This window comes from Aspergillus tanneri, assembly GCF_003426965.1.
Source record: "Aspergillus tanneri strain NIH1004 chromosome Unknown AapTan_1_pilon_pilon_pilon, whole genome shotgun sequence".
Taxonomy (NCBI): Eukaryota; Fungi; Ascomycota; class Eurotiomycetes; order Eurotiales; family Aspergillaceae; genus Aspergillus; species Aspergillus tanneri.
The window spans coordinates 4818229-4845539 of NW_022984628.1; the positions used below are offsets into that span (position 1 = coordinate 4818229).

The 27311-nt window shown below is 47.3% G+C and overlaps 8 protein-coding genes across 8 annotated transcripts; 3 read left to right on the plus strand and 5 right to left on the minus strand.

The window, feature by feature from the left end:
* Positions 1 to 2262: 2262 nt before the first annotated feature.
* ATNIH1004_003563 (uncharacterized protein) lies at positions 2263 to 3371 on the minus strand (the record flags this gene model as incomplete). The annotated part of the gene is made up of 4 exons (XM_033568240.1): positions 2263 to 2443; positions 2499 to 2924; positions 2974 to 3043; positions 3092 to 3371. The coding sequence occupies 4 exons, from the start codon at positions 3369 to 3371 to the stop codon at positions 2263 to 2265; spliced, it is 957 nt and encodes a 318-aa protein (XP_033430235.1).
* Positions 3372 to 4982: 1611 nt separating this feature from the next.
* ATNIH1004_003564 (uncharacterized protein) lies at positions 4983 to 6714 on the plus strand (the record flags this gene model as incomplete). The annotated part of the gene is made up of 3 exons (XM_033568241.1): positions 4983 to 6408; positions 6462 to 6506; positions 6563 to 6714. The coding sequence occupies 3 exons, from the start codon at positions 4983 to 4985 to the stop codon at positions 6712 to 6714; spliced, it is 1623 nt and encodes a 540-aa protein (XP_033430236.1).
* Positions 6715 to 10560: 3846 nt separating this feature from the next.
* Positions 10561 to 11030, plus strand: ATNIH1004_003565 (uncharacterized protein; the record flags this gene model as incomplete). The annotated part of the gene is made up of 2 exons (XM_033568242.1): positions 10561 to 10741; positions 10786 to 11030. 2 exons carry the CDS (start codon positions 10561 to 10563, stop codon positions 11028 to 11030), a joined length of 426 nt encoding a protein of 141 aa, XP_033430237.1.
* A 2136-nt stretch (positions 11031 to 13166) lies between these two features.
* Positions 13167 to 14414, minus strand: ATNIH1004_003566 (Zn(II)2Cys6 transcription factor domain-containing protein; the record flags this gene model as incomplete). The annotated part of the gene is made up of 1 exon (XM_033568243.1): positions 13167 to 14414. The coding sequence occupies one exon, from the start codon at positions 14412 to 14414 to the stop codon at positions 13167 to 13169; it is 1248 nt and encodes a 415-aa protein (XP_033430238.1).
* A 3891-nt stretch (positions 14415 to 18305) lies between these two features.
* On the minus strand, positions 18306 to 19417 carry ATNIH1004_003567 (uncharacterized protein; the record flags this gene model as incomplete). The annotated part of the gene is made up of 3 exons (XM_033568244.1): positions 18306 to 18962; positions 19016 to 19082; positions 19146 to 19417. 3 exons carry the CDS (start codon positions 19415 to 19417, stop codon positions 18306 to 18308), a joined length of 996 nt encoding a protein of 331 aa, XP_033430239.1.
* Positions 19418 to 20540: 1123 nt separating this feature from the next.
* On the minus strand, positions 20541 to 21139 carry ATNIH1004_003568 (uncharacterized protein; the record flags this gene model as incomplete). Its single annotated transcript, XM_033568245.1, has 2 exons — positions 20541 to 20845; positions 20896 to 21139. The coding sequence occupies 2 exons, from the start codon at positions 21137 to 21139 to the stop codon at positions 20541 to 20543; spliced, it is 549 nt and encodes a 182-aa protein (XP_033430240.1).
* Positions 21140 to 21854: 715 nt separating this feature from the next.
* Positions 21855 to 25643, plus strand: ATNIH1004_003569 (uncharacterized protein; the record flags this gene model as incomplete). The annotated part of the gene is made up of 6 exons (XM_033568246.1): positions 21855 to 21911; positions 21964 to 23459; positions 23671 to 23865; positions 24159 to 24355; positions 24409 to 25025; positions 25086 to 25643. 6 exons carry the CDS (start codon positions 21855 to 21857, stop codon positions 25641 to 25643), a joined length of 3120 nt encoding a protein of 1039 aa, XP_033430241.1.
* Positions 25644 to 25783: 140 nt separating this feature from the next.
* Positions 25784 to 27022, minus strand: ATNIH1004_003570 (NADH:flavin oxidoreductase/NADH oxidase; the record flags this gene model as incomplete). Its single annotated transcript, XM_033568247.1, has 1 exon — positions 25784 to 27022. The coding sequence occupies one exon, from the start codon at positions 27020 to 27022 to the stop codon at positions 25784 to 25786; it is 1239 nt and encodes a 412-aa protein (XP_033430242.1).
* Between the last annotated feature and the right edge of the window lie 289 nt (positions 27023 to 27311).

Here is a 27311-nt window from a genome sequence, read left to right on the forward strand (position 1 = left end):
TTAAGAAGCATGTAGATAAGGGTGGACTATTCATTACTCGGTTTGGGGTGGGGAGTGAAGAGTGGGATAATGAAGGAATGTGCAGGAAGAGAGCAATGGGCTGGGTATCTCGTGGCTGGAAAGGTCACCTCCCTGGACAGTCATGAGTATAGGCTATAGTATTATGCGCAGTAGTAGAGCTTAATGCACGAAAAGCAGAGCAATTTACTAATATGAACATAGTGTATTCAGACCCATATTATAGATCTAGAGCACGTATCTATAAATACTAGAGTAAATTCCCCCTACTCTTCCTCCCCCTCCGACCGTTCATGAAGAGAAGAGAAAGGCCATTCCAAGTTCGAGGGTTCAATTCACCAGCAAGCCATCGATGGCTTGACCAAGCAACCCAAGACCCTTCCGGCTCTCCTTTTTTACAGCATCGAGGGACTGCAGCGTTGGACCCATCACTCCCATAATCTCGAGTTCTATCCCAGATGCGAAGAAATCCGAATTTTGAAAGAAAAAGCGCACCATATGGCATCCACGATTGCCCACAACAGAGTGAGTGTGGATAGGGGAAGCGCGTGAGTTGTCCACCGAAGAATTTACAAAGTACTTCCACATGGAAGCCCATCCGCTGATGCATGAACAACCATATGTCCGTCCTACAGAAGCCTTAACAAAGTCGTCCACCTGCACGCCCTGGAGGCCTAACAAAGTATGTCACCTACTATGCCCTCGATCGTAGCGCCGTCGAGCTGGCATCGACCTTACAAGCCATCCCAATCGAGGGTTTCCACCACATTCGTGTTGTCGCCCTTCACGAGACTAACGATGGATCCATTGGCTTAAGGAGACTCCAGAGATCTGTGAATTGCCGCACTGCATGCTTCTCTTCGGTCTCACGATCAGCAATTACTCCAGAGAGAATCCCGCGGCTTTCTTACGCCGGATTGCGGATCATGCTCTGACAGGGAGCGCGATCCAGAGCTCCTCCATCTTCTACTATCGATCGCTGTAAGCTTCCTACGAATGTTTTACGCGTCTATACCTGTAACGGGGTGGTGCTGTTTGCACTCCAGGCGTTAAGGTATGGCAATCGACTTCTGAGGAAAGGACACAGAGGAGGAAGGACTACAAGTCCTGGATGGGGAGGAAATTGTATCCCGATGAATGGTGCTTTCACAGTGAGAGGAACTACATCCTTGGCCGTCATGAGGCATCGTTGATTCCGCGCGGGAAGGATATCGAACTCGGGCCCCCTCTGGAGGGAGTGGTGGTCTGGCGGGAGGAGAAAGGTCGATTTGGTTGTAGCTACAAATACGACCAACAGGAATGAGAGGCGCTTTTTTCTGATGTATGTGTTTTATTGGAGAGGCAGCTACGGCCGACCGGAAGCATGACTATGATAGACATACATGTGAACAGGGGTATCAATTCAAAGTATCCTTTTAGAACCCTTTCGTAATGCAATGTAGCTAAGAGGATTCTTAGGCTAGCCGTTATTAACACGCCAGGGGAGTGCAGTACAAATACTGCTTGTATTTACTAAAGAGAAAGTTAGGAAGGTATTTTTCCTCCCAAGCGGCCGAATTAATTCTAGTATACACTCTATCTATCGTAGGACAGGCAGTGACTTCACAATATATGTAATTATACGAGTTGAAGATCTTCAAGAAGGATCACAACCACCGTCCTTTCTCAAGGCTCTCAAACAGGGAGAAGACAAGAGCGCTGCCGGAGGGTAGAGGAAGAAAAAGCAAGAATATTCAGACCAAGAAAGAGTACTGACCGAAAGGTGTACACTATCCTGTGACACTCAGCTGACATAACGATATATTAGATTATCAGAGTGACATTGCAATACCAGTCTGAGCGACTGGTATAAATTGAGACTTTACGACTCCCAAGATGTAAGAGATACTGGGATAAGGACTTATTCTCTAAGAATTCTTCAAATTGACTTTTATAGATACTACGGGCGTAGAGAAGGTTTTAAAATATCATATCGATAGTGAGGCATAGTGTACACATCTGCGCGGACAAGGGCATGTACTATAGGAACAACTAATCAGGAGCGGAAGTCGAAATACGTGCTCGTTGATAGAGCAGCCATAATTCATTACAAGATCAACCCGACCGATTCAGAAAGTACAACGAAAGGTCGGTTCGTCTATAATAAAGAAATATCATTCAGGCGTCTATGTTTTAGTCTAACTAGGATCGATTGCTCAATTAGTAGCATGCTAAGTTCGTAGAACAGAAAAGCCGGAGAAGGATTTATATAAGAGTGTAACCACCGTCCACTCTGAGGTCAGCGCCTGTGACATATTTGGAAGCATCACTGAGCAAGAAGGTCACAGGCCCCATAAGATCCTCGGGGCTTCCCATCTTGCCGGTCGGAATCAACGACGTCCATTTCTCCTTCATCTCTGGCTTTTCATCGAGGATTTTGCGTGTTCTGAGAGTATATTAACATCCACCCAATCAGTCGTTGGTCAGAGACAAGGACTCACAGTGCAGTCAGCATGTAACCTGGGCTAATACAGTTCACTCGGATGTTGTAAGGAGCCCATTCGACGGCCAGAGAGGCGGCGAGCTGGCGCACTGCTGCCTTGGCAGCGTTATAGGGAGCTTGGGGCTGAGGAACATTGACAATTGCACCGGACATACTGCCAATCATGACAATACTTCCAGGGCTCTGGCGTTCAATCAAGTGCTTTGCGACGCCAACTGCGAACAGATACGTTCCATCCACGTTAACCGCCCAGCATTTCTGCATACGGTCATACGGGTAGTGGATAGCATCGAAGTTCTCGGTAAAACCGGCAGAGGTGACCAAATTGTCAATTTTGCCGTGCTTTTCCAGCACCTCGGCGATAGCCGCATTTACTGAGTCGGGGTTGGATGCATCTGCATAGTGTGCAGTAATCGTGGGGAGCCTAGGAGTTATTAGAGTCAGATTCAACACTCCATATTCAGATTACACACTGTTCCAAGCCATTATTCTCCTGCTTGAATTGCCTCAAGAGATTCTCTGCCTGATATTCTCCTTCCTCCTCTGGCAAAACTTAGTTCCTCGTCGAATAGCTGCTATTTTCCGACCTACTATTAAGATCCACTATGGCCACGTTCGAGCCGGACATCACCAACGCCTGGGCCATTACCAGGCCCAGACCCCGAGCACCGCCTGTGATCACGCTCACGGTGTTCTCCAAGGAAAATTGAGCGAGGGTCCGCTTATAGTGCATGCCCTGCACAAACGGGGAGTGAGGCATTTTGTTCTCGACTGGAGGTTGAAACATCATATTCTCGTCGGTGCTTCTATAGTTGCCTTGCGCCCCCGGTGTCGTGGGCTCTGGGATGGCCTCGTCGGCGTGGGGAGACATAGTTGCGAGTGACAGGACGAGGGGCAGAGAGAGAGCAGAATAAGGCAGAACAAGAAAGTAAATATAGCTAAAGTGGAAGTAGACGGGACGTATGCTTCCAGGATCACTGGGGGCACCTTCTCTTCCTAAAAAGGTCTCCCGCTAGACTAATCTTTTCTTGCATCCTCCATACCCCCTTCGTCACTGGCCCAAAACGACATCGTTCCTCATCGGTTCTCTAGCAGACGGTTTGTCAGCTCTGTTATGCGAAGGTGGGGGGATTCAATTTCTACGGGTATATTACAAGGACAAGTTCCACAGAATAATACATAGTAGAGGTTAGAATTGTGGATGGGGTAAGAATAGCGAAAAAAGAAAAAAGGAAAAGAAAAAGATATGTTGATTCGAAAACGGAGTGAAAGCCGAGAAACTCCGTCGACCTCGACGGGATGGGGCAGTCGGATTGACTAAAAAGCGCCGATATTTATTGACACCAGCTGGGGGACCAGAGGATGGCAGAAATTCTTGTTAGCATGTACCCTTCCCCAGGCCGACTAATAAGGACTGCTATTCACCATTATTTTCTCCACTTATTCCATACTACAACCACATACACTGGGCCGGGTCTCGAATCCACTCTCAGAGCCCACACTCTCTCCACGGGCCTTTCGTATCGGCACTACTGTAACTTGTCTCACATGGGTCCTGTATTACCACCACAACAGCTGGATCTGTGATAGTACAGATCGAAGAGATTCCCCAATTCAGTTGCTGCGTTAGAGGAATTATGCTAATAGCTGTTAAGGATGACAAGGAAGTTTTTATTGTACTAAACCCTTTGGAGCTGCCAGGTGTCCCTTAGCTCGCTGACCACAGCTTTTCTGGTGGAGGGCAAAGTATCCTTAGAAAGGCTTCAGGGTTCCGACCACAACTTAGCCCTGTGTAAGGCCCTCTGGGTAATATGCATGACTCTAAATCCTTTAGTTTAAGCTCGCTCAAGATAGAAACAAGTGTATTTAAACCACCTTGGGCAGCACTTCGTCAGGGAATCAAATCATCTAAATGGCAACCTGGTACAATGCATCCGAGAGCCTATACCATACCATGGATGAGCCTCGTAAGCATCGATTCCGACGGCGCTTTGCATTATTCGGTCCCTCTGGCCGGGATGACGGCGACAACGACTGAGACTGGCACAAATACAATGTTCAGAGTACGGCAACCAGTACAGCCGAATCACCAGGCGGGTTCAACATGTTACGTTTTCTTGGACAGGGCTTATTTCTCTCTGGGGAAGGCCCCGCTGGTGTAATCATCAGCTGTGGGACTCCATACAATTTTCTTAAGACGTTTACTTCTAAGCTCTCATCTCTGGGGTAATTGCACGGCTATGCTGTCCGCAGTTCCCTCAGTCTGCGGTTGATTTGGACATACCCTGTCTAAGACATTAATGACATCTCTTCCACCGCTTCTCTGCTATCTGAGGCACATCACGCTCCCTTCCCTTCATTGTGGTATCCGTTGTGTTGCTTTTTGAGCTCGTCCAGTGTTTTGTGCCGTAATAGCGGGCTCGAAGAATTCGACCTTTCACCGGCTTAGTCTGGTGATCATCTGCACAACAAGTTCTTTACAATGAAGGAACAAGCGCATGTGACCGAGTCCTCGACAGGAATCCAAGCGGATGCCATTACGGAAGAGCAAGTGAACAACCCTCCCACTGACCGGAAGCAGCGTCAGTGGACCGATGACTCTCCCAGGGCGACCCTGGGAGAGTCAGATTCAGGCGAAAAAATCATTTTGACCGAAGAGGAATGTTACGAAGAGCTGGGATTTTGTTTCCCCAGGTGGAAGAAATGGATGATCATCTCTGTGATTTTCCTGGTCCAGACATCCATGAACTTCAACACCAGCTTGTATTCCAATGCCATCACCGGCATCTCGGAAGAGTTTAGCGTCAGTATGCAGGCAGCTCAGTGCGGTGCAATGATATACTTAGTGACCTATGCATTCGGCTGCGAGCTCTGGGCCCCCTGGAGCGAGGAACTCGGTCGTAAACCCATCCTGCAACTGAGTATGTTCCTGGTGAATATCTGGCAGTTGCCTGTTGCTCTCGCCCCGAATTTCGCTACCATCATGGTCGGTCGTGCGTTCGGAGGGCTAAGTTTAGCGGGTGGGTCGGTCACCTTGGGCATGGTAGCCGATCTGTGGGAGGCTGATACTCATCAGTATGCTGTCGCTTGTGTCGTGTTCTCCTCTGTGGGTGGCTCCGTCATTGGGCCTGTAGTAGGTGGATTTGTCGAGAAGTACCTGCAATGGCGATGGGCCATGTGGATCCAGCTCATCTTCGGGGGCTTTGTCCAACTCATGCACCTGTTGCTTGTTCCGGAGACTAGAACGACAATCTTGCTTGAGGTGATTGCGAAAAAGAGACGAAGAAAGGGAGAGAATGTCTACGGGCCGTACGAACTCATCTCCTGGAAGGAGCGCTTCTCCATGAAAGAGATCCTCATCACCTGGGTTCGCCCATTTCAAATGTTTCTGACAGAACCTATCGTGCTGACCCTGTCGCTACTGAGTGGGTTTAGTGACGCACTCATCTTCATGTTCATCCAGTCTTTTGAGCTGGTCTACAAACAGTGGAGATTCGACGCTTCTGCCCTGGGTCTCTCCTTCATTCCCATTCTCGTGGGCTATATGATTGCCTGGGTGTCTTTCATCCCCGCTATCTGGCGGAACGAGACTGAAAGGCAACGCAAGCCCGACGACGAACACGCGCAGTACGAGTCCCGGCTGTGGTGGCTGCTATATACGGTGCCCTGCCTACCTATTGGCCTGATCGGGTTTGCCTGGACCAGCGGCGGGCCTCCAGTGCACTGGATGGGCAGCATGGTCTTTTCGGCCCTGGTAGGCATTGCCAATTACAGCATCTACATGGCCACCATTGACTATATGGTTTGTGCCTACGGCCCTTTCTCTGCGTCGGCCACCGGTGGCAATGGGTTTTCTCGAGATATTCTCGCCGGTATCCTGACGATCCCTGCAAGGCCCTTTTTCGAAAGTATGTGTCCATGCAACAACAGGCTTGCTTATGCTGACTGGTGTTAATCACAGACATCGGTGGAGACCGTCATCTGGAGTACGCTTCAACCATTTTATGTAAGTGAAAAACTGCGGTCTGGCCATTGGTTTAATGCCCCTTCTAAATTAGACAGTCTGTATCTCCATCGTTCTGATGGCCTCGGTGTACGTGATATACTGGTACGGACCGAGGCTTCGCAAGCGCTCGCCATTTGCCCAGCAGCTTTCCCAGAGGCAAGCAGAGGGACACTCACAACGTCGACGGGCCTCCGCCGTGGCTCCATAGCGCCACGCCGGATATTACAACCTGCTTGAATCTCGGAGAACATACAGTGGGTACTATTATTCATCGATGTTCTTCCATAGTGCATACCAAATGGGGCCTTTTACTCAAGGCCAGCAGACAGCTTCTTTGGAATAGAAAAAAATGGATAGAAATATTTATCACTATAGAGGTTTTTTATTCCAGGTGTTACTTAGACCTCACATCAAATGTAAGGTCCGCGTGTGCCAGAAGCGTCGTACAGCCTGAATGGTAAACTCTTAAATTTCGGTCGTTCGCATTTTCTCTCTATAATGTGGATATTATCCCTCTAGTTTAAATTTCACATAATGCTTTAGACAAAACCGTGTCTACAACAGAACCAGGTGTCTTAAACCGCGGGTGCAAGCTCCTGCTGGGCTCTTGGGTAACGTCCAGCAAGGTCGATGCGGATCTCGATTGTGATCACAATTGTGGATGCCTGAGGGGGTGAAAGAATAATTAGTGGGGAAGGGTTTATTGGCAGACGCCAAGACGGCAAAATCGCCGTAAGCTCCGGCATCACTTTCCTTCTTTTGGTCCTCATGCTGGATCTACTTTTTCTTCTTGTCTTGCCTTTGTGGAGACTAAAAATACCAAGCCCGTCTTATATTTCTCCTTGTATACTGCAGACCTTTTGGTGGCCAACAGGAACAGAACGAAGATATTTATCAGTTATTTACCATAATTATATCGACACTTAAGACAGGTCTAGTATTACCATACTTGATCAACTGACGTCCAATCCCTATTAGAGACCTACTGTATTCCGTAACTATAGTCACGTAGCCTCTCTTAGGCATCCATCCAGATAGTTAGTCAGCTCGCCCGAGCCCCTTGAACTATTCCGAATGCCTATCCGACCTGTAACCTGGAGGAGAATGGATTCGCGAACAATCCAACCTGACGCCCGAGTCCGATTTTCATCTGCACACCGACCCGTTTAAATAACCACAACATCATCAATATAGACTATTTAGGACCGGATAAAAAGGTCAATTATACAAAAAAAAACATAAAATCATGGGGTTAGCTGGTCCACCCTTCAAGGCACCACGGCAGTAATTATACAGAGTTCTCTTCAAAACCAGTATAAGAATCAGCAAATTCTTAGCAACCAGCAGTTAAAGAAGCTTATTGGATAAGTTAACAAGCTTATTGTATGCGGCCTACCACTATCCTATAAAATATTGCGAAATTTCGCGAAGAAAATTGCTGAAAATAAATGTCACGGATTAAACCCAGTATGGTGCTCAGATTTAGGTCTTCGCTACTATATAGGGCACTAGATGCGACTGATCGACAGACAGTCGTCTTGGATCTTTAATATGGTCAAGTTGTTTTATCTCCACTAGTGCAGGGACAACCAAACCGTCACAATAAGCCTGGAAAACACTGGCTGGGCCGCTACTGGAAGAAATATTTTAATATATTTATTTTTGCTACGCCGGCAGGATTAATTCTACGTCCGAGGGAGCTACTTCTCCATATAAATATGTACAATATTTTGGACTTATAGCCAAGAAGATTAAGGACTACGGGATTAAGCCGTTAGATATATATAGCACGGGTGAGAAAGAAATTCTTTATTAAAGTACTACCAAAAGGTTAAAAAAAAATTTTCAGAACAATGCTCTAAGCAGGGAGGGTGTGATGGTTTGGTTGTCTCTGCGCTAGTAGAGATAAAGCCACTTGACCATATAAAAAGGTACAAGACGACTGATCGAAGGTCAGTCGCATCTAGCGCCATATATAGTATCTTACAGGTTCAACCTGTGACAGAGGGCTCAAAAAGCGTCTTTAAATAGTAATAAGAAGTGCATTACTGCAATTACCTGTATTTCGGCTGATGGGATTTTTTTTTACCTAGTCTTTACCAGGTCGTCTGCCGTCGCTTCATGAGAGTATGGAAGTCGGAACTGCGTACCTGGTTCTTGGTGCTCACCCTGCCACTCTATCTTTCCAAGCATCAACCTTCCGGCTTCATCTAGCACCATCGACTACTGAGTACTGAATGAAATTGACTTGTTCTTACCCTGAGTTTGCGTGCTTTACATATGGTAGCATGTCCTGCGATGGTTGATCCTCCGGCCTGACTACTTTTTTTCTAGCTGTTTCTTGAGTGTTGACTTGTTTAGTTCGTCTGTTTACTGCGCCATACTGTCTTTTGCTTTATCTACACTTTACTACCTGTCTACGAGCAACCTTGAGATCTCCAGCTTGGTCGTTTTTCGGCAGGAGCTTCAAAGAGCTGAACTTGGTTATCAGATAGTTGCGTTCTACAATCTTGTGTACGGGGTCCTACGTCAACGTGCTAGATATCGAGATCGTTTATCAAACTAGCCTCTGAACGAACTCGGGATTATCCATTAGTTTGGAATATTAATCGATCCACTGTCAATCGAGCAGTTCGGGAGTTTCCACGTTTAACAAACTACCTAATCGAAGGTCAGGAGTTCTGGAGATGGTTAGGTAGCCAGCCGACAATTGGGCAGAATCCTTTATGTTCTTGGGTCGCTCCAGCAGATCAAGATTATCCCGAGTGTCTTCAAGAGCGTCTCTGATTGAACCAGAAACCTCGTCGAATCAACCTCAGGCACCTCGTCAGCCCGGCCAGGCCAGTGAACCTTTAACTATACAGCGAGCTGCTACACCAGAGAAATTCCATCCGCTGCTTGTCTATTCTCAAGGATTTTTGTTTAACAAATATTTGTTTCCGAACAGCTAAATACTAGGAACACTGGAGACACCGTTTCTAAACCAACTGACGAAGTTTTACCAGTACTGTCGACCGTTGAACTTTGCGAGGATACCGAGCAAGACCTATATCAACTGGTTCCCATTCTACCGCGGCACCGTTAACTATTTGGCATGTCTCTATTATCCCCTACAGGTTACCAGCCCAGCGGCCCGGGTGGAAACTCTTTATCAAGTGCTATTATTTAGCACGATGGAGGTTCTATAAACGCTCTGTTACGTGTTCCTCCCGTAAACCCTACGCAGGATACCTTAGCCCAAATCTTTACTCGATACCCCAGATATATAACAGGTTGCAACGATTGGAAAGCCGTAACAACAACCAGCCCCAACTTCGTCAAGGACCTCCTGGCCCTATGGGAAATGGAACGCCTTGGCGGCCGTTGGAAGAGAGAAAATGGAATACTTTTGGCCAGGCCTCAAGGATGATGTTGCATCGAAACAGGTGAACAACCATGTTTACTACAAGGATATGAAGGTATTCGTGGATAGAGCTAAATACGTTATGGCATATAAAGGTGAGGATATGGTGAAAGCTAATCTTCAAGCCTGTTTTCGGTGATTGTCATTAAGCTGGCTCACTTCGAAGCTTTCGGAGTTTGAGAAGGAATCTTTACGATCCTTGCCGCTTGCAGAAGGTTAGTTAAGCCAACTTAGTAGACACTTTAAGCCAAACCCTTTAGAAGCTTCAAACAAGGTCTACGTTCTCCGGTATTCTTATAGAGACGTGACCGCAGGTAAATCCCACAAGCTTTAGGAAGTTATTTGTTTAGCCCGAGCTGCAGAGATTATCTTACCGTTTCAGCAAATAGCTATGATTTGGAACGCTTTATACCCCATTTTACGACAGCACGTCAGGCAAGCGACCCCAGATATGTCGAAAACAGAATTCCTGTAGGAACTTGAGCGCCAATATGGCAGAACCTGGCATCTCGAAGCCAGATCCCCAAAGGTCCTTTTATGGACAAAAGCTACTCCGCAGGCCCAAGCGCAGAAGCACTTCAAGAGGAGTAACTATCAAGGACCTCAAGCTAATGGTACGCGAAATCATGGAAAAAAATTAGCTAAGCTCTAATGTTTGGTCCCGTCCCGGATAGTGGTCGTACATTTGCAGCAACACGTCTGGATCACCTCAATTCCACCGATATCTCCTCGATCGCCCGGATTCTTGTCCTGATTGGCAGCAACGCGGACGAAGCGAAGCCATTTATCAAGGGTCAAAATGACACATGGAATGCCCTCCTGCCATATACAGGTAAATTCATCGATTTCGTGAAAAATAACCGCTAGGATCACCAGGGGCACGCACCGAAAACGACCGCCTTTCTCTTATCCTCACAGACCATTTGGTCCAGAGCCCGATTGCAGCCTATTCAGTGGAGTGTACCAAGGTCGGCATTCCCAGATGGAGATACGTTTTCAACCCAGGCTTTCCCAACGAGATTTTCCCAGACAGTGGGGTGATTCATGGTGAAGTTGCCTTTGTCTTTGGCACTAATAAGCAGGAGAATGCGACTGAGTTCGAGCTCAAAGTGAGCCAATAGTTCCGACTAAAAACGGCTTATAAAATTCGCATCTCTGTGCCACAAGACAATATATCAGCACTTCTCAGAGTCATTTCCGAGCGTTAATATAAATACTCTGGACCTAGATGTCTTTGGTTTCTAGTGTTTGTTTTACAAGTGAATCTCAGACAAGTGTTCTTCCGGCGCCTGTATCTGTGTCCAGCAAATTATTGGTATGTCTGTGCAAACTCGTCTAATACTTCAAGCTACAGTGTCATTCAGACGACTTCTTAGTCCCCGTCCAAATATTCAGGCCCACCTTCAGTCCATCTATAGTTGGAAGTTCAAATTGCAAATTTTGCTGAAACACTGCACTCCCAGGAACCGGCAAGGCCGTCAACGACTCTGTATTAGTGCAATTTACGAACTGGCACCAACGGGGGTCTTCATCGTCCTAGTTGCTGTAGACACCAGGAAAGTCCGTACCATAATTCTGACACGTCGTATCAATGATCCTAAAGAAAGTGGTCTCACGGCTATAGCCGAGGTTCTGTGATGTGAGGTTATGGCCCCAGTCATAATGGTACCGAATTTCCTGTCCCTCCTCGTCCTTTCTGGCTTGTAGAGTTTCAATTCGGGATAACGAAATAAAGCCTGGGAATTTAGCTGCACGTTAAGTCATGCAGAGCACATTGGATTGGCTTTGGTGAGAAATACGATTGGACTAGTTCGCACTTTGGAGGTCAAGTTGATCCATTGCTGCTTTACGCTTTGGAGCTATTATATAGTGGCTCTCTAGTTTTCGGGAAAGGCACTTAGAGAATTGCAGACCGAAGCAGGTTATAGATGTATTGTGATAGCTTACTAAACTGATACTGTACAGCATGCCTGAAGGTAATGTTTATTCAGCCTGCTTGAACATTCCTATTACTACAAAATAGTACCCAATATAGCTTCATTTAGCTCTCACCTTTGACTCTAAACACCAGCATGTTCCATTTGTAATTTTAACAAGCTCAAAAGTGAATACCACAGTCTTCCTTGATACCCTGAGAAACAAGGTAGTTGTGCACTTCGTCTATCTTATTCCCTGTGACTGCATGGATCGCCTAGGCAAGGGAGTTTCCGACTCTTTGTCTTCAGTATTGACCTTGGCACTGTGTTCGATAAGCAGCTTGACAGCATCAAACTGAACACGTTCACATCTTTATCAAAAGACAAATAAAGAGAAATAAAGGCAAACATACATGTTCTATCACCTACCTTTTTTTTTAAAAAAGAACTTAGTACCTGATAAACCTCACGATTACCGGCATTGAAATTAACTCACTTACTCCTCCAGTGAAATAAAATCCATGGAATGATGACAAGCAGGATCCGGCCAGGTACAAAGTCTTTCCCTATAGATCTTTCCCAGCACAAGGAGGCGCCGTAGAAGCCTTATGTATTATTCCTTGCCGGGTATATTGCTTCTTTGGCGATGAGCACGTAGCTACAGTGAGAAAATGATATCCAGCAGACGTGTCTGCCCTTGCTAAGAAATGACAAAATTTGAAGCAGCAGATTATGTAATATTATCTGCTTCTTTAACTATTCCATTGCCAACCACCTTTCCATGTCAAGTATTTCTGGTGATGTTGTAGGTTACTAAAATATGTCTTTAAAATGATTACTATTAGATAACTAACTAATATTAAGTACTATAAAGGTAGTTCTAGAAATAGATTAAGGAATTTTAGAATATTAGGACCGGAGGCCTTATTTTAACTATATACAATACAATAGAATAATCATAAATATAAGCAGTGTCTCAGTGGCTGAACCTGTAGAACCTATATGATAGGTTATGTACAAAAGGTATCGTTGAAGAAGAAAAGAAAGAGGAAAAGTGAGGAAAGCCACGCGAGTGCCAATGGGGCCAACGGGCTTGTAAGGCACGTAGGGGCATTAGGGCCATTAGGAGCAATAGGGATTGAAGGGACCATAGCATCAGTGGGGTCTACAGGGTCAACAGGGTCAGTTGGCCCGTGAGGCCAAATGGGCTCCATCCCTTTACACGGTGCTGTGGCCTCGGCTATGATTTACATGGCATGCTCGAGGTGGTTCAAGTGTGGGATCATATCCGTAGGTATATATAATTTTGCGAGCTAAGTTGGTTTCGTGGCATGGCGATTCCTACGTAAGTGACTCTATTCTCGTCATTTTGTCTTTCAGTGCTTCTATAACACCTGATGTCTTTGCATCATTCGATTCCTCAACGTCCGATTCTTTCAAAGCCGCCAAAAGTGATTCTCCTTGCTTGCCGCAGAGAAGCCCAGCTCTTCCGGAAACACTATCACAGTTTGGTTCCTTTGAGATACAACAGTCTTCAGGAAGGCCCAATGCAGACTCGACGGGTCTTATTTTGAGCTGCATGAGTTGTACAAATAATCGACCGAAGACATTTTTTGGAGATGGTACCACGAATCCTCCCAGTGAAACCTTTGGCGTTGAATGCAGGATGAAATCCCTCACAACTGGGTTGCTTGATGCCTGCTCGAGGACGTATGAAAAGATGCAATCATATATAAAGACGAGCTGCAAATAACAAGACATGGCAGTTAACGAATAAGAGATGTTCATTTGCTGTGGAAAGCCTGGAGTTCCCTGTTGCTCCCTGCGAGTGGTCATACTCCTTACGGTATTGAGGATATGCTCAAACTCTGAAATGGCCTCAAATGTGCTGGTGAGGGGGTTGAACTCCCGACTTCCGTCGCATGTCTGTCTTTGATAACTGCAGGGGCCGCTGTCCAATTTCATAACAGCTGTAATGTCCCATGATAACGACCGGAGGAGGAACAGTTGCTTGGAGAGTTTTTGTTGCAGACGTGATAGTTGGAATCCAGGATCAGAGTTTTGGTCTAGAAGGTGAAATGATTGGCGGCCGACACTTGAGTCACCAGAAGAACTCCATGTAAATGGGAAATCTGTCGCTGGCTCGGGATATTTGAGCAGAGGGTCCGGAAAGTCTTGAATATACATCTGGGGCGATCCCGACGAGAAGAGCGTCGCAGGGTCACTTCCGCTGCCCTCCAAAGAAAAGTCGGAAGGGACCTCAAAGAGGTCTTCAGATATGATTGACCCATTACCTGGGACAAACCCGGAATCGAGTGCCTTGCTACTATCCAAGCACATGGGTCGGGTGTCCTGATCCACCCGAGTGTAATTGTGTTGACCTGAAGGATTATTTCGCCCAGCAGGACGGCCTGGCGTCTTTCGCAGACTGATGATGCACTCCGCCTGAGCCTGCATACACCTCAAGCAGGGCTCGAAACCGTTCTCATCTCGCCGAATACACTTGAGCTTCTGGTTCCGGCATCGCTCACAAGCTAGACGTCGCTTCGACATCCGCTGTGAGGAGTCCGAGTGGTCTGTTGCCAGCATTTGGCTGGCAAGTAATAAGAAGTATTCAGTATATAAAATTTTCTATCTTAGGCTTATGATGTTGGAAAGGACTTCCGTAGAGGACTAATGGAGCCGAATGAGACGTAGATATAACCAACAGCGATTGAAGCCGCGCAAAATATAGGCATCTTTAATGCAGGTAGTCTTCAATGGTGGGCAAGGGACTGCAAGCAATGCAACACAAAGACATCACATCGTAATCGGTTACGGCTTACAGGAAGTGGCACTAGTTAAAACAGTGGCTTACGCGGTTGGTGAGCACTAACCTAAGATGGTAATGGCCATTAGGTAAAAGAGGGCGAAATTAACTCCTGCAGAATCACTTTCGCCTAGCACACTCGTACAGAATAACGACCATACCGGCAGAGGCGCAGCCAAGACATTATACGAACGGAAAAACGAAGATCAAAGCACGTCATTATTCTTCACAACTGAGCACTGATGCAGCAAGGCAAGCAAAATACAATGGCCAGATTGCTGCTAGAACTGGTAACGTACCCCTGCAATTACCAGTTAGGCGACCATGTGTTTTCTGCCATAAAGCTTTATTGGCCAAGCGGTCTCTCTCCCGTAGCATCTGAGCTCTGTTCGCTGGTGACAGTTGGCTAATTAAACTGCCACTCTCTACTAGATCCCGTTGTATCAAATATCAACTCATAGTGCACATACTGGCTGCTGGCAAGACGTATGAGCCGCGTTTGTCGAGCTGGCTGATTGTATAGTGCTGTCGGAGAGCAGGCGTATCGCTTGTAACATAGCAGTACGGCCCACGTATGATTTATTACCAAGCTGGTTAGTTAATTACCTATAGTTCCCGAGTCATCTATGAACAGGTTCCGACATCTACCGGTGGTAAATCAGTGAATCCATAAGGAAATCGAGCCTAACTTATTATTTACCCATAAAGGAGATTTGTGGCGTCTTTCTGCCGTATGTCGGAGCCCTGTGCAGGTTGTACATCGAACTAACTATGTATATTTATTATCTAATATAAGTGGCAGAATTTTAGTGCCTATAGTGGGCCTTTACGAAGGAAATCACCCGGTTAGACCGTAGTAGGCTAGAATACTAGCAGAAAAGAAATACAGTGAACGCCCGGGCCTTCGTTGATCTTTGGAGGGGCACGGCAAAACCCCAGTACCGGCAAAACCCCGGTACCGGCAGCATTTCATCTCCGAGAACCTTGATGGAACCGGTCCGTACCCCCTGAAAAGCAGCCTATTGATCAGCTGGTGTCAGCAAATAACGTTGCATTGCTGTCAAACTAATTTCGAGGTGATTATCTTGATTCCACTACAAGCCTACGGGGCAATATCCATTTATAGCAAGCAGTATTACAGATACCGATTTGGCCCCTTTCTTTGTTGATCTTGTGGAGCCACTCCCTCTCTACCTGGGCGGGGCACTGCACCCTGAATAAAATTTCAAGAATTACTAAAGTTGCCCAGAGATGTACTCCGATACTTGACACTTGATCAGCCCTTGGCAAATATTGGAATGCCTAGCCAGGAAAGAATATCATCCTTTGAAGTACTTCAAATAAAAGAACTGTGGATCAAATGTAACCCAATTATTTAGTCCGTGTTTAAGTCTACTATACCTGTCCTTAGTGCTGGCGGGTTCATCGATGGTAGCCTATCGTAGGGATGCCATACCAGATTTCGTCAGTGTAATGATTGGTGGAAGAATGGGAGGGATTGGAACTACTAACCCTGCTTGGGACTACTCCGTAAGGCTGTTAGCATTCCGATCGGCTAGACGGAGCTAATGTCATTATGCACTTGAGCTATACATTATCGCTGTCGGGGCACTGTAAAAGTAGATAAGCGAAGTCTATATTCCGGCGTGGTATTCAAAGGGGACATTATCTTATCAAGGTTACCGGAGGGAAGTGATTGAACGAAAGTGTTGCTGAATAACAAAATCGTTGTGTTGATGTTCTGGTGAGCGGGAACTATATAGCCACGGGCGGGAGACCCGATAGAGATCCTGAGCCGACTCCCGCGGACGCCGGAAGATTTCCTCCCGCTCCCGGAAACTTGCGTAGTCGGGGCCCAACGCCGGGCGCTCAATAAATTGAAGACATTGCTGGAGTCAAGAAGCTTCTCATCAACCTGAAAGGAATTATAACCCGATAAACTAGCATCATTACAGCCGCGAATGCAGGCATCCAGGAAATTAAATCCAAGCGGCAAATCTAAAAATTAAATAATCATAAATTCCTCTGAAAACTACTTACCACAGTGTTAAAAGTATACAATAGTCTCTATCAATATCATGGGCAGCCGTAGCTGCTTATAAGCTTTCCCACGACCTGCAAGAAAGCAACTTGAATATATTTAAATTAGTACACAGTGCCACAGTTGAACCCAGTATGGCGCTCATACTAAGGCCCTCGCTATTATGTAGGGCGCTAGATGCTATCGATCTTCGATCAGTCGTCTTGTACCTTATTATGGTCAAATGGTTTTACCTCTACTAGCGCAGAGACAACCTAAACTTCACACACTGGTTTCATAAGATACCTATCAATAAAAGAACCTACTGATTTCTTGCTCCGAGTGTTTGTAGGAATACCTCCGTAGAGAGTTTTTTGTTTCTTTGTCCGGCGTTACTTTTTTTGTTTCGCATTGTTACTTTTCTTTCCGTTTCTTTCTTTTTTTTTTTTTTTTTTTTTTTTTTTTGAAGGGTTTATGGCCTGCTGTGGCCCAGAGGGGCTGCATATCCTAATCCAAGATAACAAGGCTACCACCGTAACCATAAGGCTCAAAGTTTGCCTGCATGACATGGTATGGTATATTGTAAATAGACTACAAGGATAATTATAGTTGCAGTAGCCTGCATATCCCCTAGGCAGGGGTCAGGGTATATCCCTGCGAGCTCTTCGGATCAGATTATCGTACATGATGTACTACCGTATAAAATGTAACCATCTACACCCTCAGCTGCAGAGCTTGTGTTGTACAAGCATTTCAGCTAGAAATGATGCCTTCCATTGCCGGAGATCCTTAGATACGGTTTGATTGCTAGGATCTTCTCTTATTGCTGATATAAATAACGATACTGGATTGAATCATGCTTCTGATGTTTCTAGTATTTCTGGTACTATTGGAGCCGTGCGACAAGTATCTTGCTCCTTTTATTGTTGGTCTGATATATTTAATGATGACTGTGCTGCAACGTCTGCAAGATAGTTAATTAAAGTCCGATATATGGGATGTTATCTGCCTGGCTCATGGGGTTCTCGCATCCTGAGCTTCTGTTTGCAGCATACGCAGGTTCCAAATTTCTATATTCTTTATAAATTGATTGAGTTTATTCAATGGAACATGAAATTTATTCTACACAGCTGCTAGAGTAGTGCTATATTGTTAGGTGTGGGTGCGTCACCTAACATTACAGTGCGCCACTATAGAAGGTGCTCATGAATATCTGATCGGATATGGTGGACTTTTGGTCCAGTGGAATAGTTAAGATCCTGAGATTGGCTATAACATATATCTTCCGATAATTGCTGCTCTTTATCAAGTATTACATCTCTGGTCCGAACCACCTTATTCAATCTCGGCAGCCAAGTATAATACATAGACGGAATTATATCTTACTGGATATTTTATTTATGCTATTGGTCTGAATCGCTGAAGTCCTTCTTTTTCTGGGTTCTGAATGACCTGTAAATGATTTGCATCATATGTAGACTTTTACGTGAGCTTGCTAAGGCTTTCTATTATCCACAAAATCAAGTAAATTCACAAGTTATATCAGCTAACCACATGAGAAATTTTTTTTTGGGTTGAGAGGGAATCGTCTGAGTCTATATTGCCTCGACTGGCTTGGATAAGCTGCCCCCATTCGTTTCATAGCATTCCGTTAAAAAGTGGCCTGTAGCTCCTGCGCCATTCCACCAGAAAGCGTTGTCTGTTGCTTTTGGATAATATGGGGCAACTCATACGTCTCGTACTTCTTCAGGTACCAATTCTTCGCACTCGACTCGTCTCCATTGCTGTCCTCGAACTCGGTTGAGTCCGACGCCCGCAAGAAGTACGAGATGGAGTAGCGATCTTCGGTTTGGATTCCGCCCAGGGGCAGCACACGGTGGAGAGCAGAGCGAAGGCGCTTCCCCGAGAGGAACCGCAACGTGTCACCCACGTTGACAATGGCATGGCCTGGTCGCGGTTCAACGTACTCCCAAGTGGCATCTCCCGGCGAGAAGACTTGGAGACCCCATTGCGGCGCATATAAGATGGTGAGTGTGCCGATGTCAGTGTGCATGTTCTGACCAACTTTGCTGGGATCCTGACTGCCAGGAGGATAGTGAAGGAAATATAGGGTGCTCTTGGAGCGGCAGTCGTCACGGTGGTGCGTCTCAAGACGAGCCTCTCCCTTGAGATCCAATTCGTCCGAAATGCAGTCGAGCAAAAGCTTCGAGATGAAATGACAAGCGGCGGTGAACTGATCAAACAAGACCAGGTTGTCTTGCGCAACAGAAGGGAGCGCCCATCGGCCGTCCAGTTCGAATTTTCCAATCTAATCTTGTTGGAAACAGACATGGTAGTACCGGTAGAGGTTTAGGAGCATACCTTGAGGGCTTCAAAGCCGTCCTTGAGTGATTCAACGGCTCCCGACTGGTTACCTACAGCCTTGAATCTGATTTCAAATCCCGTAAGTCAATTGACAAGTCAAGATCAGTCGCATCGATATGAAGCTTACCCATGTGAGAGAGAAACGGTAGGCGTCTTCAGCTTAACATCTGTGGGCTGAGAAAACCATTCTTTGGTGATGCGGTCGATCTCGTATAGGTCTTTCCAGAATTTTTCGGCACCCTCACTCTGGAGGTCGAGGTAGAAAAACCCATCTTTCTCACAAGCCTTGATGAGCTTCTTCAGCTCCGCCTCATCTTTATCAAAAAGATTGGAGAACTGGATGGTGGAGAGGTCCGCGGTACGGACATTCTCATACTCCGGCGGACGACTGACCGTCATTGTGATGAATGGAGATAGTGAGCAATGAAAGTTTTGATGAGGGTGAATTTGGTGATTCAAGTGCTTGGGACTTGTTCATCTTTTATAGAACATATGCGCTCTTATATTCTTCGACATGTTGACTATCCAGTAGGTCGACAAAGTCCACATGCTCGTATAATTGCTTACATCACCCCGCCGGAGGAACAGATTTAGGATATTTTCCCAGTTTGCCGCAAGTCTTTTGCGAGATTTCTAGGCGAACGTGTTTCAACTATGTGGCGTTCGGACATGCAAGTCAGCCTGAAGCGGCCAAGAATCCCTGACGAGTGAAGTTTGTTTTCTTGACATCGTGGAGACGCTCGCAACCGGAGGATTTGCCTCGGCTAGGAAAACCCCTTCGGCGTCGGATTAAAGGACGGTGACTGGAATAGAAGAGCTTCCGATTTGTTTTGTCTTCCCTACTCCACTGCAGACTGCAAGTCTCACTTTATCTCCGAACCTCACCAGCCGCATAAGATAAACTTTTTCAGCTCATTAGCTTGGCTTGGCTTAGGCGATAACTCGGAGATATTTAGTGTTCTGTAGCAATCTCGTAATCTAAGGCTTCGGAGACAGCGTGGGTTCTGTCTAGGTCACGGCAGTATTGTTGCCTCTTCCATATTCATAGCCAGTCTGCCCCCGCACGTCAAATAGGAATCGGCAATCTCGAAGGGTCTCGTTCCGAAGAGCCATTCTCGAAGAGGAAGGTAGGGCCTGATTCGTACGTATGCTCGATCGTTCGTGGAATTGGATGTGGTGTACCTTGTAGGTGTCCTACTACACTCGGACTGGCCACAGCATTCATCGAGCTATCTGGCTCCAGCATGGCCTTGCTCAGCGCCTGCGCCTTATTGGGATATCCTCACCAACCTATGATGCTTGTAGAGCTCAATTTAGTCGTCATTTTGTGATAGAACGCAGTTGTGCAAATGTCTTTCGGACTCTCAGCCGCGTTCGTCGCAATGACATTTAACTAATTAAACACCGTGTAAGAAGCAGAAGTCACAGCACAAAAACAAGATCTTCTCAAGCTACGACTTGGGACGAATGTATAATGCTAGATTGGCACATACGAATTATCGAGTCTACCTTGTGCTTCTACTCAGTGCTGAGCGCCCGGGCCTTCAACCATAGCGATCGAAACTCCCTTCATACCATCAAACTCCCTGTAGTCTTTCATACCTAAATTCTTGTGAAAAAGATGCATCTTGTCCGTCGTCAGAAGCATCACGCGTCGAAGATGCGGCCAGCTCCGAAGCTTCTCATTCAAGATTTCGAGTACCCAGCGGCCGAGACCGGCTCCTTGATGCCCGTCCAGGATATACACATCGGTCAGGTAGGCGAACGTGACGTGATCCGTAATGACTCGGACGAGTCCGATCTGCTTGAAAGGGGGAGACGTATGGTCTGTGATACTCTTAGCCAGAAAAGGGGCCGATGCCTAGCAATTCACTTACTCGAAGGTTCGACTCCATTTGATGGCGAAGAAGACTCTATTCCATTTGATGTCCCTACGGCTGATTTTTGGTAGATGCCAAAGCAGAGTGAATTGTGTAGTGCCTCTCGAAGGGCATCTGCTGGCAAGTCCCCAGCCCACCACACCATATCTGAGCCTAGAGCGGCATTGACAGCCTCAACCTGGAGGAGCTCCGGATCTGTCGAGACCAGATAATCGCCACGATGCCAGCTTTCTGGTACCATACTGATGGAAAAATTTCAGTTCAGGGCTAAGCAATCCTTCGGCCAAACCGATGACTATGTGATGAGCATATAAATGATGCTAATGAGGGGGCATGAGGGGGGAAACCTGGAGATACACAGACAGACAAATCGACTCTGCCCCTGCTCTGAAATGTTTACAAGGCCAGGCCCGAGTGGGTCCGTAAGCGCGCATCGGAACAATGATACGAAGCCGATCGGCGTGTCGTCATGTTAACAATTTCTTTATGTACGTCACGGCAGTTCAAGGGCCTGGACCTTGACGATCGTTGCTACTACAGAGTCTCCGAAAATGGATCTCCCCGAGAACAATTGATTTGCTCGGCCCATTTTCTTACTCCAACAGATGGAGTCGCAATTATGCCGCATCCTCGTACTGAGGCTACAGTAGAATTCATTCGGAAGAAGAATTACGACACAAGTATCAAGTTGCGTCGTGGACCCTAAAAGCCCTGTTTCAAACATTCCCCTACCTTTGCAACCCTGGCGTAGAAAACCACGTAGTGAGACTCGCGGCCATCGGAACAATGTCGGTTAGCGGGGTGCATCTTGATGTACACTAGATCAATATATATATACATAAATTACGAGCACCACGTTTTCTGATCCGAGTGGTCGAATACGTCAGCCAGTGCATTACCATAAAAACACCCACTCCGTATTAGAGGCCAATCTTTAGGTCCTCATTCCGCACACAATGACGTTCCACAATAGCACTGAAGCTGACTCGTCTAGAGAAAAACAACTTGCAGAAGTAAGTATGCATACCCTTAATTTAGAGCGAAAAGCTAACAGTAATGATTTAGCTTGTGCAACTCGTGCAGAGTATCACGTCGCCAAAGGTCCATGTTCCTTCTGGGGCGTCGGAACCTAGCAGTTTAGATGGGCAAAGCTCAAGCAAGTCGACTGAGGAGTTTCAGCAGCTTCTCACCGGCTTTTCTAACGAGGGACTTGGTTCAGAGGGATTCGGCAATGCAGTCTCATTACTCAGCCAACATTCAGTCAATAACTCGTCGCCCGGCTTCTTAGGAAAATTGGTCTCTGCGCCTTCGCCGCCAGGAACTGCTGCTGATCTGTTTTTGTCTATTTTCAACAACAACGGACATGTGTGGCGTGCGTCACCGGCCCTCACAGCTGTCGAAAAGCATGTCAGCGGAGAGTTGGCCAGACTGTTCGGCCTTCGGGGCCCACACGCTGGAGGTGTCACGGTGCCAGGCGGAGCTGCCAGCAACATGCTCGCTATGTTGGTTGCTCGCAATATCCTGTCACCCGAGTCCAAGCAGCAGGGCGTCACACCTGGGAAATATGCTGTCTTCGTCTCGGACGCAGCTCATTACTCAGTGTCCAACGCGGCACAGACCGTGGGGTTGGGTAACGACTCTGTTATTAGTGTGCCTGCCTTGGATGATGGGACAATGGACGTTGACGCCCTCGAAGCTGCGGTGGATGCTGCCATTCAAAGTGGAAAAACGCCTCTATTTATTAATGCCACTGCTGGGAACACCGTGAATGGTGCCTTTGATCCCATCGATAAGATCGGCGCAATCGCAAGGAAGACGAACGCCTGGTTCCATATTGATGCCTGTTGGGGAGGAGCGGTTGCATTTTCTGGCAGTCTGAGACATCTGATCAAAGGGAGTGAACTTGCGGACAGTATTGCTTTCAACCCTCACAAGATGTTGGGTGTGCCTCTCGTGTGTGCCTTCTTGCTAACAAACGACCTGCGGACCTTTTGGCTGGCCAATAAACTCAACGCCGGATACTTGTTCCATGACAAGACGGCAGGAAAATCCGAACAATCAGCTTTGGGTCTGAATGGAGCCAAAGAAAATGACTGGAGAAACTCCAAGCTCTTGGACGATGCCCCCGAGGTGGCTGATATCCGAGACCTGGCTTCGCTGACGGTACAGTGCTCTCGGCGGTCCGACGCAACCAAGCTGTTCCTGCACTGGATCTACTATGGAACTAAGGGCATCGCCCGCGAAGTCGAGCAAGCCGTCGACAGCGCGCAGCATCTGGCCAATCTTATCAAAGCCCATCCGCGCCTAGAGTTGATCGGAGACACCGAGAAAGTTTTCGCCCAAGTTTGCTTCTATTGGATGCCGAAGGGAGAAGAAAATGGAACCTCCAGTGGAACTCGTACAGCAGCCGTCAACAGCCGCAACACTCATGTATTATACAAGCACCTTACTGAGCATGGATGGAAGATAGACTACGCGCCGGATAAGGTAAAGGGGGAGTTTATTCGAATCGCATGTAACAGATTAACGACACGACGAGGAGTTGAAGCGTTGATTTCGAGGTTGGTGCAATTGGGAGAATCCTTGGGATTGTAAATATTGTCTTTTTCTAGAAGCAGGGGCATAGAACTACTTGAATGCGACATTAGCTCAGATACACTTTTTTTGTTAATTACTCGGGTAGGGCTGTAGTAACAGTGGTCTTATATGTACTTGTTGACATGCTCCCATTTGCTACCGCGCTCCGCCCGAGTTTTTGCGAAAAGTTGCAAGTTTGCTACGTCGCATCTTGAGTGGAAAAGCCCCTTCTACCTTCCCCCTCTTCCTCCTCTCCGAAGAGGCTGTTAATGCAATCTCGCTCAACTCGAAATCCGACGGTCCCTCAGTGGATCCTCTGATGGAGTCTACGGCCAAAAATGATCCACACACTAACGTAGAACATCTGCGGGCTCTGGATGTCACTGGCGAGTAAGCTCTGTTTGTTAGTTAAAGCGCCGAGAATCAGGGGAGTCTAAGGGACCGGATGATATCTTGCATATATCACTAAGAACTCCGAAATTCCGAAATTGTGCGAGCGGCAATTCCGCCAACTAAAATAAAACCACTGGAAATTTTGGCTCACAAAGACGGTCCAATAACTATAAGTGGCCATATATTGTAATAAAAGTTCCGATTTGGGAAGTCCAAGCCACTCTCTGCTGCTCTTTCAGTTCCATGGCCCATCGGATATTGATGAGGCAAGCGGATGCGATATCACAAAGACACGAAAAGGAGGACGATTCCAATGGGGCCAGCTCCTCGGGAAATGAAGATACAATATCACCAGATTCCAAAGAATTGGACATGGGCGAGAAAGGCAATTCCGTCGCCGCGAATCCTGCTTTAAGCCACATTGTCACAAACAGCGATCGGAAACCCGCTCCACCACCGGATGGAGGCTGGAAAGCATGGCTAAGCGGTACCGTCTCTTTTCTCTATAACAAACGGTGTTGGTCTAATCGTGTGTCGTAGTACTATGCGGTCATTTTCTCTTCATGAATACCTGGGGTTTCATTAACAGCTTTGGCGTATTCCAGACGTATTACACGACACTTCTGGACAAGTCGCCTTCGGACATCTCCTGGATTGGCTCGATCCAAGTTTTCCTCAGCTTTTTTGTTGGCGCTTTCATCGGCCGCTTCATAGATGGCGGGTTTTTACGCCACGTCTTGATCAGTGGCACGGTAATAGTCACCGTCGGCATCTTCACTGCCTCGGTTTCTACCCAATATTGGCAATTGATTCTTTCTCAAGGAACATGTTGCGGCCTCGGCAGCGGCTGCCTTGTCACCCCAGCAGTATCTGTAGTCTCCACGTACTTCGAGAAGAAGCGCTCGCTAGCCATTGGTCTCGCTACGTGTGGCTCTGTAACGGGAGGGCTCGTCTTTTCTGCCATGGCAAGGCAGCTTATACCGTCTGCTGGAATTGGCTGGGCATTACGAGGCATCGGATTTGTGCAGGTGGCCACGTTACTCTCTGTCACTACCTTCATGAGACCACGATTACCACCACGCAAGGGTGACAGGCTTGTGGAGTGGGTCGCATTTAAAGAGCTGGAGTATGCATTTTTTACGGCCGGCATGTTTTTTGTATGGCCCTCGCCCTCGACACCTATTTCTCTGATTCACATGGCTGACAAAATGGCTTAGAACTTCTGGGCCGTGTTCTTCGGCTTTTACTACCTCGCTTCCTACAGCCGCGACATTATCACCCCCCACTTCTCCTACATAGACTCCCTAAACGTCCTTCTGATTCTCAACGGTGTCGGCGTAGTGGGCCGCATGATAGCAAATCACTTCGCTGACACCATGGGACCGCTAAACATGATGATACCGACTTGTCTGATAGCAGGCATTGCGCTGTTGTCGTGGATGGCCGTGCATACACCAGGCCAGCTCTACGCTTGGACAGTTGTGTACGGCATCATTGCCGGTGCCATCTTGAGCCTGTTCCCGGCCGGGCTGTCCAGCCTGACCACAGACTTGTCGAAGCGCGGCGCACGCATCGGTATGAACTTTACAGTTGTGAGTTTTGCCACGCTAACGGGAAACCCAATCGCGGGAGCGATTATTTCGGCCGATGCTGGCAAGTACATTGGGGCTCAGGTATTTATGGGCGCAAGTTTCCTACTTGGCGGGGCGTTCATCTTTGCGGCGAGATTGACCAGGCAGGGAAAGACGAAGGGCGGATGGTGGATTAAAATATAGATGGCCTCTGTCGACAGGTGATATGATGTAATTACAGAATTCTCTGGCTGTTATTTAAGAGACGTATTATTCTAGAGGTAAATTAAATATCTTCAGAATGGCCCAGTATGAAGCATCTATCCTCTATTGCTGACAGTCTATCACGAGCTCTTCTGTGCCTTCTTTCCACGACCATCAAAACTCCAGTCGATCTGAGTGGCCATCCTCACCTTCACACCTAGCTCGTTAGCAAAGGCGCGAACCAAGCCAGGGTTCTGCTGGAACCAACGTCCAGCCTGTACTGCATCAATACCAGACTGTACCACCTCCTCGGCCAGAGCCCCCGTCTTAATCCCACCAACAGCCGATACCAGTAACTTGTCGCCCACAGCTTTCTTGACTTCTTGGGCGAGATGTACCTGATAGGCAGGGCCTGCGCGAATGGCGATTGCGGATTTGGGGTGCACACCACCTGAGCTGACGTCCACCAAGTCGACACCGCAGTCAGCCAAGAGGGGCGCGAGCTGAACCGCCTGAGCAAGTGTCCAGCTCTCGGGAAATTCTTTCTTTAAGTTATCGTCGAACTCGAACCAATCCGTAGCACTAATCCGGACCAGTAGAGGCATTGTTGTCGGGATACTAGCCCGAACCACCTCACAAACTTCCAAGAGCAGTCTGACCCTGTTTTCAAAGCTCCCTCCATACTCATCCGTTCTTCGATTACTAACAGGGCTCATAAACTGGTGTAATAGATATCCATGGCCGGCGTGAATCTCGATAACATCGAAATTGGCCTTGATGGCCCTTTTCGCAGCCTCCCCGAAGTCTTTCTTCAACACCTCAATATCCTCCCTGGTCAGAGCCTTGGGAATCGTGTTGATTCCGTGCTCATGGGGGATAGCCGAAGGGCCAACGATCTCATCCGGCCATCCACCGACTTCCTTAACAGCCATAGCGTTGCCGCTCAACCAGGGAGCAACGGCACTGGCCTTTCGACCGGCGTGGGCTAATTGAACAGCTATCTTCTGACTCTGGCTGTGGGCAAACTCCGTGATGCGTTTCAATGGCTCGATATGGCCATCTTCGTAGAGACCGATATCCTGCGGTGTGATGCGGCCCACCTTCTGCACGGCGGTCGACTCCATGATTGCTAACCCCGGGCCGCGCTGGATGATTCCGCCCAAGTGCGTCAAGTGCCAATCACTGACATAGCCATCTTTGGATGAGTACTGACAGAGAGGAGCAAGGAACAGGCGGTTTGGAAACGTCACACCGCGGATGGTGATGGGGCTGAAGAGCTTCGTTGATCCCTCGATCTGCGTGCCTGCCGGAGGGTCCTGAGCTGGTGTGTAGTAGGAAATGCCTTGGGCGGCGATGTTGTCGATTATTTCCTGCGTCATGGCTGGCTTGATCTAGCGGGTGGGTTTGGCGGGAGGCTGATAGGGTTAAACAGCAGAACTACGGAAAGAGCCTTAAGTAGTCTATAGTTTTAGTTACCTAGTTATGTAACGACTGATGACAAATCGGGCATTATTAATTAACTAATTCAACTCCTAACTAGCCTACTTCACTAGCAGGTTATAGTTAGGTCTTAGGCAATTACTAATGTCTTGGAGTTAATGGAGCCACCCCTGTCGATACTCCAATACGCTCCGAGATCTACTTACTCCGATTCAAAGTCGGAGCATT